The sequence below is a fragment of the Diceros bicornis genome, chromosome 33, assembly GCF_020826845.1.
Source record: "Diceros bicornis minor isolate mBicDic1 chromosome 33, mDicBic1.mat.cur, whole genome shotgun sequence".
Classification (NCBI taxonomy): domain Eukaryota; kingdom Metazoa; phylum Chordata; class Mammalia; order Perissodactyla; family Rhinocerotidae; genus Diceros; species Diceros bicornis.
Genome location: NC_080772.1, coordinates 26832609 through 26848539, shown reverse-complemented (window position 1 = coordinate 26848539; position 15931 = coordinate 26832609). Strand labels below are relative to the sequence as shown.

The window sequence follows — 15931 nt, the reverse complement described above, 5'->3', positions numbered from 1 at the left end:
TAAAATTTAGTAGAATTCTATAAAAGTAAAATTTACTGGTCTTCATAATTTAAGAAATTTTACAAAGAAGCTTTAAATATGAATGGAGGATAACAGCAATTAAAACACGTAGGCTAAAACTTTATGTGCCAAAGTATATGTGTACAATGTTTAAGCTAGCCTCGGTCATATGATTTAGTTACCATGACAAAACTTGCAAGCAAAACCACATAAAGTGCAAATGTGAGAATTCTCCCTTTAGTGTCCAATTCTATGATTATTGGGAGATGTGCTAATTAATTTTGCTCTGGTTTCTAAAGACCAGTATTAGTGAACTGTATATGTAAATTTAATTAAATGACCATATAAAAGATATTATCAGTAGCTCTAAAATTATAAAATCATTTTTGAACAATAATGAAGCACCCCATTTGAAGTTTTTTTTTCTCAAATTTTATTTAGAAAGTTCAGTGAAACAATGTGGTATCAGAGTTTAGAAATATTTTAATCTCACTATAATTTAACATTTCCAAAAAATCTAGTAAGTATTGATTTTCAACAATGAAATTTATAAAAATAATTTTACATTTATAAAATGAATCATTATTTCACAATAAATTATTCATTTTTATTACCTGAAAAAAGTTTTCTGCTATATAAAAGCAATAACTTTATCGATATTTTGAAAATATGCTGAAAACTTCAGTTCCTCTTCATTCAGCATTTTTGGCAGTTAGGTATACAAAAATATTATATTACAAATTCCCTGACCATAGTTATTAAAACAAAATCGTTAGCAGTAATTTCTAAAATATGGCTGTTTAGTAAATGTGCAGATAAGTTAGAGGGTTCACTAAAAATGAATTATATGTTTCATATTTTAAAGGTTTTTTTAAATATCTTCTAAGAGAACAACACAAAAAGTTAAACAGAAACCTGCAAAAGATATTTGTATTTATAAAAATCAAAAACATTCTTAGTCATGAAATAGAGACACCAGAGTAAATTTTCAAAAAATAAGAGTTAAAAAAATTTTCTTCTTGTTTCACTCTCTCTCTCTCAAAAATATATTTTACAGTTTCCAGGTACCAACTCTTGAAGGAATTTTATTGATTCTCAGTCAATGCTAGCTTCTAGGTAATTCATTTTTCTACTTTAAGAGTTAATAAATTAACATTAACAGAACCGTTTTATTTGTAGGGTAAGTGGGGTTAATGAAACCATAATCTTAGAAATTTTGAAAGGTTCTGTAAAAATCATTTTAATTCAGTCTCTTACAGCTTGGGACACTCTGTTTTGTATTATTAATAACTACTCACAGTTTTCCCTGCTACAGCAAATAAAGAGTGTGTGTGTGTGTGCGAGTGTGAGAGAGAAAGACAAAGAGAGGATCACTGTTTCTTGAGGTGGCCCATCATTAATTGTTTTTAAATAAGCTCCAGCTTTAGATGACATCAAATAGTATGGGCTCCAATGAATTATACTCCTCAGTCCACTGGATTTTTGAAAATCTGCTGAGTCAGTGATTTAAATTTGTTTCTGTTTTCATCATAACCTATCTGGTATAGCTTTTGTTTTCTTTGGTTTGTTTAGAGCTTTTTTTAGGGGAAGACTCATTAAAAGGACAAAAGTGGTTTCTTATTCATGCTGCAACAAATTTACGCTCATTGCTTACATGTAAATATGTTACAGGTATCACAACGGATAATAGTCAATCATCACTCAATTGCATATATTTAAAAACCACAGTAAGGAGCTCACATTTTCCATTCGATACCAATCATTAAACTCAACCAGTCCTGGGCTTAAATGTGGCTCTCCTACTCTTTAAAACTTTGGTTACATTACTTAAACCCTCTAAGCTAAAAGTTTCTTTATTTATAAAAGAAAGATTATAATACCTCTCTTACAGGGTTGCTGTGAGGATTAAATGAGGGCAACATGTGTGTAATAGATGACTAATTCATCTCCCAATATCAGTCTCCCAACTAAACTACAGTTTTAGTTGGCACAAGGCTTTCCACCTAAAGATTAGTCTTCCAGCCTCCCTGGGAACTAGATGTGGGCATGTGCTAAGTTCTAGTGAAAGGATGACTACTTCTAGATTGTTCCAGGAGAGAGAAATAAATGTCTGTCTTGGTTGACCCACTGTTTTAAAGGTTTCTTTTTTATAGTTTAGCCTGTATCCCATCTAGTAAAACTAACATATTTTATCTTAACATACATCTTCAAATACAGGCAGATTTCAGGGAATATCCAGTCATCCTTGGAATGGCTATTGATAATTTTCTAAACTTAAGATAGGCATATTCAACTATGGGCCAAAGAGATGCTTTTTGGAAAAAGACATACATGAGTGATTCTACTTCAAGAAATACACCCTGTTCTACAGCAATTGCTTTATTTTTCTAATTTGCAAGTTAAAAATTTATAAAAATTTGGTTCATTTTATATTAATCTGGGATTTCTGATAGTTCTCAGTCAAAAAAGTCAAAAAGTTCTGCTTCACATCACAATAAAGCAATTATTTACAGATTTAAATTAAGACAACAAATGAAGTAGTACATAGGATTCAACTGGTTCAGGTACAGTGCAAGGGAAGTTGGAAAAAATATACTCTTTAAACATATCGGAATTCAGATATACATTGGTTGCATCTAAAGGTTTTAAACAACAGCAACAACAAACAAAATGAGCATATAAACAAGAAAACAGGATACCATCTTAAAACAGCACCATGACGACTCCTTGGCTGAGAGTTTGCCAAAAGTACTATCCTGAGATATTTCAAGATCAACGTTGCACATTTGCGCAGTGCCGTTCAGAAGTAAACATATTCTCACAATTGCTTTTGTTTGGAGAGAGGCTGGTGTGAAATGACTGAAGCTTGGTTTGCTGCTATTTTGTACGATTCTTGTCCAGAGCCTTGTGGTGGGGAAGGGAGTGGGGTTTCAGGAGTTGCTAAAAAAGAATCAGAGAATTGTATGTGATGATGACAGTCACCTTGACTCATCCCATTAAGTCCTGCATGACACTAAGATGCATTATTTTATTTGGGGTATGTTTCTGAAAGATCATATAAAAAGTAGTGATTTATACAATACATTAGCAGCTCATTGACATACTATTGGAAATGCACTCCCACCCGACCTCTTCAAATAGAGTTAAACTGGAATAGATCATGCTTAAAAATCCTGAGTCTTTTTTTTGAGGAAGATTAGCAATGAGCTAACATCTGTTGCGAATCTTCCTCTTTTTGCTCAGGAAGATTGGCCCTGGGCTAACATCTGTGCCCATCTTCCTCTACTTTGTACGGGACGCCGCCACAGCATGGCTTGACAAGTGGTGCCTCAGTCCGCGCCTGGGATCCCAACCTGCGAACCCCAGGCCGCCGAAGCAGAGCGTGCGAACTTAACCGCTACACCACCGGGCTGACCCCTTGAGTCCTTTTAAAGTGTTTTCTGCGTTTGTTAAAGCTTTTATGAACATTTGATTCTCTCACACACCCAGCAGGAAAAAAGTTAATGAAAAGAATTAACAGAATGCTAGTTTTTTTCCAAATCTTAGAAAACAAATGTTTTAATTTTTGCAATCAAAAATTCGCATAAAATAAAACATATTTGGTTTGGATTCCACCAACTCAAACATATTTGATGACATGTAAATTAAGGTAAGATACTTTTCAAGTGCTTTGAAATCTATGTTGTAGTTAAAAGCATCTGAAAAATACTGGTTTTGTTGCTGCAAAATTGTTCTATTACACTTGAGCTTATCTGTCCCTTCCCCATCAATGCAAAGGGCAAGCCTGAGTAACTGGAAAAAAAAGTTACAGTTAAAATACTTTATTGTCTAGAATGGTATTTCCTCCTATTCCAAACTTTTACCATATTATAAAATAATCTAGGCGCTATTATATAATTTTAAAAAACTTGAAATATTTTAGTAGTTACATTTATTATTTTTCCATATATTTAACAGAACAAATAGAAAACACTTGATGATCAGACTGAGGCCTTACAAACTTTATTGATTTTTTTTCCTGAAACAGTTATTTTTATATTCTAGAAAAAAAATCTGGAAAATTTCTTCACACAAAAAAATTCATACAAAAATGAGAAGTCTCTTTTTGTCTAGTTTTCTTTAATAAACTAACTTTACATTATTAAGTATGAATTAGCAACTACTTAGAAACAATATTTTTAGATACAATTTAATTGACAAAGGAATAAACAAATTTGTTTTAAAAAATTATTTCTGGATATTTCAGATGAATGTGAAACTGCAGTGCTCTACAAGACCAAGAAAATATGCAAGAACTGTATGTGTTTTATGTTTTGCTTTTGATAAAATATAAATTATTCTGAATGAGCACAAGCAGAGCAAAGTTTTCCTTTACAAATAATTCTCATAAATATTACGTTGAAAGAGGAACAATAAAAATGAAAAGTGTGATGATGTGATTCTAAAAAGATTAAGGTCAGCAAATACACTTTGAAAATACTAGAAAACTAGCAATTAAAAAGTAAAGGATTCAACCACCAGCAGAATTGTTAAACTTTCTTGCCAGCTGATGCCTACAGTGCTTAATGTGTTGTTAATGTGTTTTATCTTCCAAGTTTATGAATAACTAATCTCTAAGAGACACCACTCTTTTGGTCTTTTGGTATGGTATTGGGCTTGCCTCTCTCTGCTCTTAACTATTTATTAAATAAAAATGGTAACATCTGCTTTGCAAAGATTGTCCCAAATTAATGTCTTCTAAGTACATTGGGACCCATAGACTAAATGTGACATACTATTTCCATAATTTGTACTTTTTTTCTAACAATCTCATTTCTGCCTCTGTCATATACTCAAAGAACTTTGTGTTTCAGACACAATTTACACATAGGTCCACCAATGCTTGTATCTAAAAGATAGCCATGAGAGCATGGACTTCTGTGACCTCTACTTTCCTTACCACTATGTATGTAGTAGTCAGGTGGTACTCACTAAATTGTTACATTACATTGAACATTTGGGTGAAACAACATTGTAACTAGCTACTAAGGGCTATTGTAAATTCGGTAGGTAATACAGGTGTGCATAATAATTACATCACTATAACTCAAGGCATCTCAGTGAGGTAGCTGGTTTAATGTTCAGAGGCTATAGATCAAAGGTAAATCTGGGATTAATTAGTATAAATTCAGAAGCAATAATTCTAGATATTTTGTCAAATAGAGATTCTTATCTCCAGGAGAGCTTATATAAATAGAATTTGTGTTAAATATGCAATCATTTCAGATTAACTTAGCTACTAACAACCTCTAGTATTTATATAATGATTTTAGTTTCAAAGAGTGTTTCCAAGTAGCCGTCACTCTGCACAATTCTGATATGCATGAATTTCAGTTATCACAGTTAAATAGCACCAGTCCTGCAAAAACGTGGTTCAAATTTGAGTTAACAGTGGAAACTCACAATTAATTGTAACTGCATAAATACTAACTTCACTGCTAACTCCTCGGCGTACACATAAGTATCTAAATAACAGATGTGTGTTGTGATCAGCGACCAATCACATCACATCTTTCAGTCTGTCTGTGATAGGTCACTGAACATATTTTACTCAATTCACATACTGACAACAAAGTGTGTGGCTGTGTTGTCTCCTTGTCTCCCAGCAATAAATCCAAATGACATTTTTCAAAAATGAACAATTGAAAAAGAATTGGCTGGGGCGGGCCCCGTGGCTTAGCAGTTAAGCACGTGCGCTCCGCTACTGGCGGCCCGGGTTCGGATCCCGGGCATTCACTGACGCACCGCTTGTCCGGCCATGCTAAGGCCGCGTCCCACATACAGCAACTAGAAGGATGTGCAACTATGACATACAACTATCTACTGGGGCTTTGGGGGAGAAAAGGAGGAGGATTGGCAATAGATGTTATCTCAGAGCCGGTCTTCCTCAGCAAGAAGAGGAGGATTAGTACGGATGTTAGCTCAGGGCTGATCTTCCTCACAAAAAAAAAAAAAAAGGAAGAAAGAAAGAAAAAGAATTGACTAAAAACGATGAGAGTGCAGCAAAGAAACAAAAAGTGGTGATGCTGGAAGTGAAATTCAAATCCAACGTAAGTGGAGTTACAGAAGAAATACCTGACCACGGGAATGTTGACACTACTGCCTTGTGAGTCTCTAAACATGCAGCCAGGAACCTAGCGAAGGAATACTGTCAGCATAAATGAGGAACCTGGTTGTATGGAAAGGACAAAGATGGCCCAGAGGAAGTGAAACTGGCAAAAAACTTTACGTTAAATGGATTCTCTGAGATATTTCAGGACATTGAAAGTGCAAAGGATAAAATGTTGGAAGCGAATCCAAACTTCCGAAGTGTAAAATTTATCAAGGCATAGAAAAGATGCTCATCTCCTCTTGTAAGTTGTAGAAGAAGGTGGCAAGTATGGTTCAAACTACTCTTCTGAAGTTGTTTTACAAAGAAATAAAACACTTTAATTTTCAGTGTTTCTAATGTTTTAAATTACAGTGTACTAGATAAATGTTAGGATTATCATCTTTTCAATTTACCTATACATTTATAACCCATAATTAAGAGAGTTCTTAATGTTTTGACAAACAATTTTGTTTTGTTTTGTTTGCTTTTTTTTTTTTGGTGAGGAAGATTGTCCCTGAGCTAACGTCTGTGCCAATCTTCCTCTATTTTGTATGTGGGATGCCACCACAGTATGGCTTGATGAGCAGTGCATAGGTCCGCACCCAGGATTGGAACCTGCCAACCCTGGGCCACTGAAGCAGAGTGTGCGAACTTAACCACTATGCCACCAGGCCAGCCTCTGTTTGCTTGTTTTTTCTTGAGGTATAACAGACGTGTAATATTACATGGCAAACATTTTTAAAGATCACAAGCAACCATCATTTTCCCACCAACTGTGAAGATTTCTTTGCACGGTTCCAGTTTGCATTCTGGAAGTACATTCTTTTGTGCTCCCAAACCTATGAAGTAGAAAGAGTTAGGCACTCATCTTCATTTTAGGGAGCAAAATCATGCCTAAGGAGAATAAGTGACTTACTGAATATCACAGTATCCCATAGTTGAGTCCTAGAGAGGAAATTGTACCCAATTTTTGCAGTTTCTGGGTACTTATAGATTCTTTCCTCAAATTCCAATTTTTCCCAGGTAATTAAGTTTAAGACATATTATGGTTGAAAAGTAGCACAGATACTTACAGATCTGGTCTGTATGAACCAGTGTTGACATGGGACCTAAAAGTATAGTTTGTCCAGTTAATGGATCTTGAGACAAATGTGGATGCATTGGATGATGGAGATGGCTAGCGTCATTGGAAGCACCTACAGAAGATAAAAAGATGCTTGCGTTAGTGATATTTAATTAGGAACAGCAAGTTTACTTTGGAACAAATGTTTTGATTGACAGCTTGAATATTGCTATTTTTGCAAAGTGCTTTTTGGAAACTCAAAAATAAATTAATAGAACCACTGCCATATTAAGGACTATGTCAGCTTTCACTGTACACTGGCTAGATTAATGTTGTATCATATTATGTTGTATATTAATAATGGACCCTGTGTGCCGTTTCCTGGAATCATTAGGTTTGCTGCCTGTTGTTAAGGCAATTCCAAGAACCGCTTACCTCAAGTTTATAGTATTTCGGATCACCCTAATAGCATAAACAACTTTTATTTCAGAAAGATACCATTAGGAACACATTAAGCACCAGAAAACTAAAACTAAACTAAAATAAAATAAAGTGATTTTATAAGGAAATTTAATCTAGATCAGAACATAAAATAAATGCTTTTGTGACTTATTCCTGACATTTATTGCAGTAATGAAATTTTATTTTTCCCTTCTCATTGTGTTGTGTCAGTTAATTATTTCAGGAGCAAAGTGTTCATTTTTAAGATATTTGCTATATATGTTTTTAGATTATGCACAATTCTGGTATCCTTGAGCTTTTAAAGGAGTTAAGGCATAGAAAAATGTAATATATTTCAAGGAGTATTAAAAATAGGAAATATATTTCTATTTACCATATTTGAAGGATCTGAAAATTGAGGTAAGAGGAACCTTGTGGAGCCTAGATGGTGAAGGCTAGTAAGAATGGGGATATGAATATGTTTCAAGTATTTTTGTCCCCATCCAATGGGTTTTGCAGGCTTTCTAAATGTAAAAAATTGAGTTCAATATCTCATGGATAAAAGATAAATAGGTCAAACTTATCCTAAAGTACACAGTGTAATGCTAATAAATAAAATAGAAATTCTCAAATGTACTCACCACCCAGTAACATTTCCTGAAGCAGGTTGTCAATTTTAACCATCCCAAAAAGTTTAACGAATTGGATTTGCTCAATCATTTGCCAAGTGATGCTCTGCAGCGTGGGCAGGAGCAGAAGCAACTCTCCAAACCTCCCCCGAGAGTCATACTGCCGATCGTTGATGTAGTCCTCCAAACTGAGCTGCACTTGGAACCGCATGTTCTTAATCTTCACTGGATCACTCAGCCCTTTTGCATCTAATAAAGGAATAGAAAGGAGAATTTAAAGATTGAATCTTACTAGAGTGTGAGAGTAACTAGTCTAATATTAAAAAGTCATTATGATTATTTTTTAATGGAACTTTGAAAACCAACCTGGATCAAAAAATACAATTGCCTTCAAACAAGCGTATTCATTGTCATCAATCTGAATTTCTTGAAATGGTCGGACCAACTCATCTAGAACTCGATTGGCCACACGGCTGATCTCGACTTCACAGCTGTTGCGGTGAATAACGTAGTTGTTTCCTAGGGGAAAAAAAACAATCACCCCTCAAAACACCTCGTCAGATATTATTTAAGTTTTTACGCACCAATGTTTTAAATGGTCTTCCCTTGAGGGAATAACAGTACTTCCTCTTTCAGTAGTGTTAGTTATGTTAGAAAAACTTGAGAACGCTTAAAGGATCAACAACATTGATACAACAACGCATGATGATCACATGCGTTTTAACAGCCTCAGACACTAGAGATAACGCTAAAGTTCAGACTAATAACAAGCTAATAATTGACAAGGGAGAAATAAAATGTAAGGATTAGCTTTCCGCTATGTCAGTTATTTATTAGTGTCTTACTCATGAATGAGCACAATACAAAATCTAAAGAAACTTTCTTGCTTATAGTGGATTCAAAACAGCACTCTTTTAGTGGTCTGGGTCTATGTAAGTGTGACAACTATTGAGACAATTTTAACAAGCCCAAGTAGATGAATTCAAGGGAGTTCAGAGATTGGATAGGAACTGGACCACCTAATTCCCGAAGACTGCTTTGACTTAGAAAATCTTTGGCTATAAGATGATGAGTACGTATTATAGCTTCTAAAATATTAGAAAATTAGAAACCTTTTATAGCTTTTAAAAATACAGCTAAATTGTTATTTCCTGGTTTTATGAAAAGCAGAATATTCTGAATTCTTTCACTGTAGGCAAAGAAAATCTTCAGTGTAACAACATGGGTAAAAGTACTCAAAAAATGTAGCCTTGCTCTTCTTATGAAAAGTTAGTTTACCTAATTATTCATGGTAAAACAAATTAGAATTATGTAGCAAATCATTTTGTTTTTTATGTATATTGTATTCAGATCTATAATGAGAACAGTATTACAGGGGTCTTATAAATACAAGAGAGTGTTTAGGAGAATCTAAGAGCGTGGTCTCTGCAGTCACATTACATGGTTTAGAATCCTGGCTCTACACCTGACTAGCTTTGTGTCCTTAGGTAAACTTTCTCTGCTTCCATTTCTTCACCTGCAAAAAGGGCTGAAAATAACAGTACCTATATCTCAGGGTTTTTGTGAGGATTAAATGAGGTAGTATGTATATATATGTAAAGCACTTAGCACAATGCATCTTACACAATAAGTCCTCAATAAACATCAGTTATTGCTATATTACGTTCAATTGATTCATATTTGGGGACAAAATATCTATCACAACAATAAACAATCTGGTCATCATTTCATGCAGCCAGAGAGAGGTGAAGCTAAGAAGCTTTAGAAGAATCTTGACTCTCTAAACAGGAAACCTAATTTTGTAAGGTAAGTAAAATAGGGGGATTGAAGCAATTACGTAAAGGAGACAAAAGCTTTTCCTTTGTATCTTATCTCCCCCCAACCTCTGTTCCACTTGTCACCCTGCTTTTGCCTCTTCCAGCACTGCTATGTAACTATCTAATTTTTAGGTATTGTCACCAAACTTTTTTCTATAATTTGGGATTTTGTAGCATATTATAGGCAATGAGATCATGGAGATACACGTGTTCCTTGAAAGTGTATAAAATAATATATATATTACAATTATTAAGTAGATACTGAGAGAGTGTGGAACAACACTGGGACTCCACAATATGGTCACACAAATCACTAATTCTTTGTCCTGATATGATTTAAACATACCTCAATATTATGTTTATTGAGCAACATTTCTCTTTTATTTTTAAATATTTTTTCCAGTTTTATTGGGAAATAATTGACATATATCACTGTATAAGTTTAAAGTACACAGCATGATGGTTTGATTTACCTATATTGTGAAATGATTAACACAATATGTTAAGTTAACACCCATGATCTCATATAGATATGATAAAAAGAAAAGAAAAAATATTTCTCCTTGTGATGAGGACTCAGAATCTACTCTGTTACCAACTTTCCTATATATCGTGCAGCAGTGTTAACTACAGTATCATGTTGTACGTTACATCCCTAGTACCTATTTATCTTATAACTGGAGGTTTATACCTTTTGACCACCTTCCTCCAATTCTTATTTTTAAATCTTTATGCACCGTGAACATCTCAACGCACTCTGAACTTCCCTGCAATCAAGTCAAGGAAAAATAGGGCCTGAGTGAGGATACATCAATTAAATCCGATTTGTGAAGTGAGAACGCCATTTGACAGTGTCAGTGAATGCCTGGATAGATCCTGTGTAAGGATGAAGCATGCATAATTTCTTCTGAAATTAAAAAAAAAAACTTACCCAAAAGCAAAATATCTTTATACATCATGGATCTCTTTGTAGCTCCAAGCAGTAAATGTTCCCCTGCGTGAGCTCTCAACAGTGCCACCTTAATGAAAAATTCCAAGTTTAACAATTAATTATAAAATATAGTGATTAAAAGATGGTATAATATGAGTCTGATTAGCTTGGTGTTCTTTAAGCCTAGGACATTTGTTTTTTTTTTGTTTTAACAGTCTATAATACTCATAGATTCTTGCCATCAAGTCCTGTATTTTTCCATTTTAGCATGTCAATATACTTTTACTTTAAAAAATTTTTAAAACTAATAAGTCAATACAATGGCAGCCACAAAAGCAGAACAGTTAAGTGTTTGGGAGTGAAAGAGAATCAAACAAACCAGAGTTCAAATTCTGGCTTGGCAACTTACTACCTGTTTACTGTTGGGTAAGTTAACCAGTATGTTTGGGACTCAGTTGTTTTCATCTATCAAATGGAGATAGTGATAAAAGTCTCAAAGTGTAGTCATGAGGACTAAAAGAGAGAATATACTTACAACACAATCTCTTACACATAATAAACTGAATTGAAAAAAAACAAAGCAAGGACTTGTGATATAGTGAAAAGAGGATGGCTTCTGCCATTTTCTAGACTGATCCTCTAACTCTGCACTAAGCTCTCAACGGAGCTTCATCCATATACTCAATTGCCTGCTGAACATCACAACTAGGAAGAAGAGGAGCATTGCAAATTTAACATATTCAAGTAATGCTTCTCCAACATCTTCATCATCTTAGTAAATGACACCATCATCAAAATGCTTGTCAAAAACAAGAGCCCATTTTGATTTCTCTTTAATTGTACAGAAAATTCTAGTGCTCCTTCTCCATTGCTACCACCCCAGCCTACACTTTGTCATTCTCACCTGGCCTACCACAATACACTCCAAAGAGCTCATAGGTATTCCTGTTTCCTTTCTGTTTCCTCCCTCCTAAATCCTTCTTGACAGAGCTTCCAAGATGGTATTTGTAAAATAACAATCACTTAATATCACTCCTCTGCTGAAAACTCTTCATTGGGTTCTTACAGTTTTTAGAATAAAACCCAGATTCCTTAACCATGGCATCAAAGGTGATGGCCTAATGCTTTGCCCCCCACCCACATTTCTGGTTTCATCTTGCAACATCCAGAGGCACATTATTCCTGCTTGCCTCAGAGCCCTTGAACATGCTGTTCCGGTACACGGAATACTTTCTCTTTAGATCCTGACATGCTTGGTCCCTTGTCATTCTGGTGTCAAGATAAATCTTCTCTGATCCCCAATTAAAAGTATCTCTTACCTCTCCACTCCCAGTCATTCTCCAACAACTCATCCCATTTCATTTTATAGAACTTATCCCCACCTAGAACTAACTTAGTCATAATCTGTATATTTTTTATTGTTGGTCTTTCCCGAATGGAATGCAATCTTTAGGAGAATAGTGATGCAATCTGCATTTTTACTGCCAAATACTCACCATTCCTAAAACTGGACAGTAGTGCTATTAATATCTGTTTCATGAATTTACTGAGTGAATTTAACTGATCTAGGCTTCAGTTTTAAAAAATGTTAAGTGGAGATTATAAAACTTACGCCCCAGAGTTCCTGAGAGCATTAAATAAAATAATGTAATATATAATGTAACTGATTCCCCAGTGCCCTACCTGTAATAGACATTCACCAATCCATGGCTATTAATGTAATATTATTAATATTAAAGTGTCAGTTAGTAAATAAAAGCTATTTTTGATAGGTTACCAGATTTCAATTTCCCAGTTTTTAAATCATTATCATCATACATAAGTCAGCAATTTTTAAAGAGGAGTGATAATAAAAATATAAAACTGATAAATAACATAACCCTCCTTATATGGCTTGGGGTGAGACAAGTAGGTTTTAGCAATTTAGCATTATTCACTCTGAAATAACCTTCTGAGCCAAGCTATCTTTATGATATGTCAATAACCATGACTCATACCAGGAAGGCAGTTACAGAACATTTTAAGAATGATTTCAGATTTCACAGTATTTTTTTTTTTTTTTTTTTGTCAAGAGATGAAATGCTCTCCTAGAAGTATAACTGCTAACTTCCCACGATCCCTTTTTTTCCTGGTCATGTAAATATTTTTCCCTTCTTTGATTTTTAAACAATCATGCACCTTTCACTTTGATTGTTTCTTTGTTTTTTTATGTCAGTGATAAAGAGCGATGCTCAGAGGGTGTAAAAATATACACTGGTCATATGACATATCATGACTTATTCAATGTGGGGGAATTGGAAATTTTTGAATTATTTGCATCTACAAAATATTATATACTACTTAAATGGAAGAGTTCAAAATAAATCTGAAACTAATAATCTAATCTTCATAAACTAATTAGGAAATTAAAGTTCTTAAATATTAATTAAAATGTCTTAATGTGTATATGACACAGTATGAAAATATATGTATTAGGAAAAGATCATTATATCTGAATTCTCTCTATTTCTCTGTAGATTTCAGAGCATGATTTTACAGACTTTTTTGCTAGACCTATAATTTTTATACAATAAATGCTAGAAGAAAATTGACAACATGAAAGGCAATATTTTAGACATTAATTGAATCAAGTGCCCACAAAGACACCAACACAGCCTATCTAGGAATGGCCTGGTATTTCTGAGGGATTTTATACGGCACCTTCAGTAAACACCAAGACACAATAATCTACCATTTGCCTCCCAGACAGTCACTCTTCCAACACTTTGTCTCACAATGGCAGTTACTTGCTATCTGTCTTTCTCCCTTACTTAAGCTTTTTGAACTCCAAGAGGGAAGAACAGGGTCTTGTTCAACCCTCACCAATCAATAAATTTGCAAGACCCCAAAAATAGAAGTTAAACAGTCTGCCTCTTGATAGAACACGAAAGTGAATGGACAATAAAACCAATCTTTTCCCATCGCTTAGGTAATGTAACCTTTGTCAAATATAGTAATTCTATACAAATATAATTAAAAGAACACAAAAACTTAGCAAAGTTCAAAAAACATTTTTTAAAGCAATCATCACGTCTTTAAGCTATACCTGATCATCCAGGGGTAGCTCACAGAAGGCAGGAATATATTTAGCCCATTCCACCAAGACTAAGAGCTGCTGTTTCATAGATTCACAGACATCACCAATACCTGCAATTTTCTTCACATTTATGTCAGTGCTTGTTCCTGGGCTTGAGACTGAGATCTGGCATTAAGAAGAACATTATATTAACTTATCATTGAAAACCACACATGACCAGTACTCCTCTTTTTCCCAGGACTGCCATGAGTAAATGCCATGGAAGCGGGCACTATCTTTGTCACAGTATCTTGAAACATTCTAACCATTTTTAAATTGAGAAATAAAATACCTATCAGTACAAGTTAACTTGAAAGCATTCACTGCATTTCACTGGCCAAATCTGTAAAATGTTACTACAACTTTCAGGGAGTTTCATAACTCAAATGACTAGACAACAAAATATGGAGTATCTATATGAAACGTGCTCTATGATTTTATTTTTAATTAGAAAATGATATGTCCATTAAGAAAACCCATCTTTAGTTTGTTGAACTTGATGAAGAAAATGTTTCCAATGGATAAAGTTTACCAAACTGGGGAGAAAAGGTATGGATGAGAAGCCAGAACTATTTATGTTGCTGTATTAAATGGAAGCCCATCACAATAAAATTAAGAAACTAACCTTTGACTCAGCAACACTAAAAAGCTTAACATACAACGATAAATTTTTAAAACTATGTATAACTTTGAACTATATGGAAAAAATGCCTTTCTGCTGAAAAAGAATTGCTTCCTAAAACTTCTCTTAGACTTAATTTTTGAACAAGTGTGCGTGTATACATGCTTTTCTGTCGTGTATAGGTATTTCCTCACAGCTCCCTTTAAGCCATTTTCTAAATGCTTTATAGAACCATCAAGTAATCTTCAAGTAATGATTATGATAATGGTGATGTTAACCTCACCATATTACCCTTGTGTTATCAAAAACGAAAGTAGTTGCACTGACTCATTATAGGACTTGATTAATAGTTAGCTATTTCATAATTTGCTTTATAATAGAAAAATATCATTAACATTTCTAATCGGTGCAATACTAAAATAAACTCTCTTCAAAGGATTTCTTTATTTGATTCTTAAGTGATTTATTTTTATGTGTAAATTAATGACCTACATTTTTTAACTTTAGAACTGATATTCACATTTGAGAAATTTAAAATAATAAACTCTTTCTCCTGTGTTTTCTAAATTCTGGCTCTTCTCTTAAATACCTGTTTTCAAAGCAGGTGCCAAGGTGAGTTCTTGAGTCCAGAAGACATTTTCAGGGAAGGAAGCTCTGATGATAGGTCTCAACCAAACTCCCCAAAAGTTGTGCTAACCAATCAGATTCAACCAATAAAACAAGATAGTGCCCCCAGAGCATTGCGCTATGCATTAAGTACTTTAAACAAACCTTATAAACAAATTATTGTAACAATCTTAGACTGAAATGCATTTCATTTTTCCACTTGAAAAATAGAAATTTGTCCACGAAAAGTCAAAATTAAGTCAACAGTCCAACTAATATTTTCAAACTAAAACTCTTGAATTTGCTTAGGTTTAATTTATTTTAGTAGTGAGCACATTTGAATGAACTTAGATAATTTTAGCTTTATGCCTAAATAGACCTTGGATTCCTCTAAACAGGGCTGGACGCTGGTGAGCAGCAGTACCTGGCGAGACCGCACTTCTGCCTGCGCCAGTGTGTTAATGGAGGGGATGTTGCTGCCGTCAAATGTGCTTCTTCTGGTACTTATTCGATCGCGTTCATTCTGCACAGCTAGAGGAGAAAATCACAGTATTTATTGCTGGGTTGTCTTCAATAT

General features: G+C 34.2%; 1 protein-coding gene across 3 annotated transcripts in view; it reads right to left on the bottom strand.

Moving 5' to 3' along the window:
• Positions 1 to 429: 429 nt before the first annotated feature.
• HNF4G (hepatocyte nuclear factor 4 gamma) overlaps positions 430 to 15931 on the bottom strand; it is a 118762-nt gene continuing 103260 nt past the window's right edge. For all 3 annotated transcript variants that reach the window (XM_058528912.1, XM_058528910.1, XM_058528909.1), the window contains 7 exons: positions 15779 to 15885; positions 14097 to 14252; positions 11012 to 11099; positions 8630 to 8782; positions 8276 to 8512; positions 7204 to 7326; positions 430 to 2940 (listed from right to left, as the gene is read on the bottom strand). In XM_058528912.1, coding sequence (XP_058384895.1) covers positions 2819 to 2940; positions 7204 to 7326; positions 8276 to 8512; positions 8630 to 8782; positions 11012 to 11099; positions 14097 to 14252; positions 15779 to 15885 — 986 coding nt within the window. In that variant the 3' untranslated portion in view covers positions 430 to 2818. The remainder of the gene's footprint in view (positions 2941 to 7203; positions 7327 to 8275; positions 8513 to 8629; positions 8783 to 11011; positions 11100 to 14096; positions 14253 to 15778; positions 15886 to 15931) is intronic.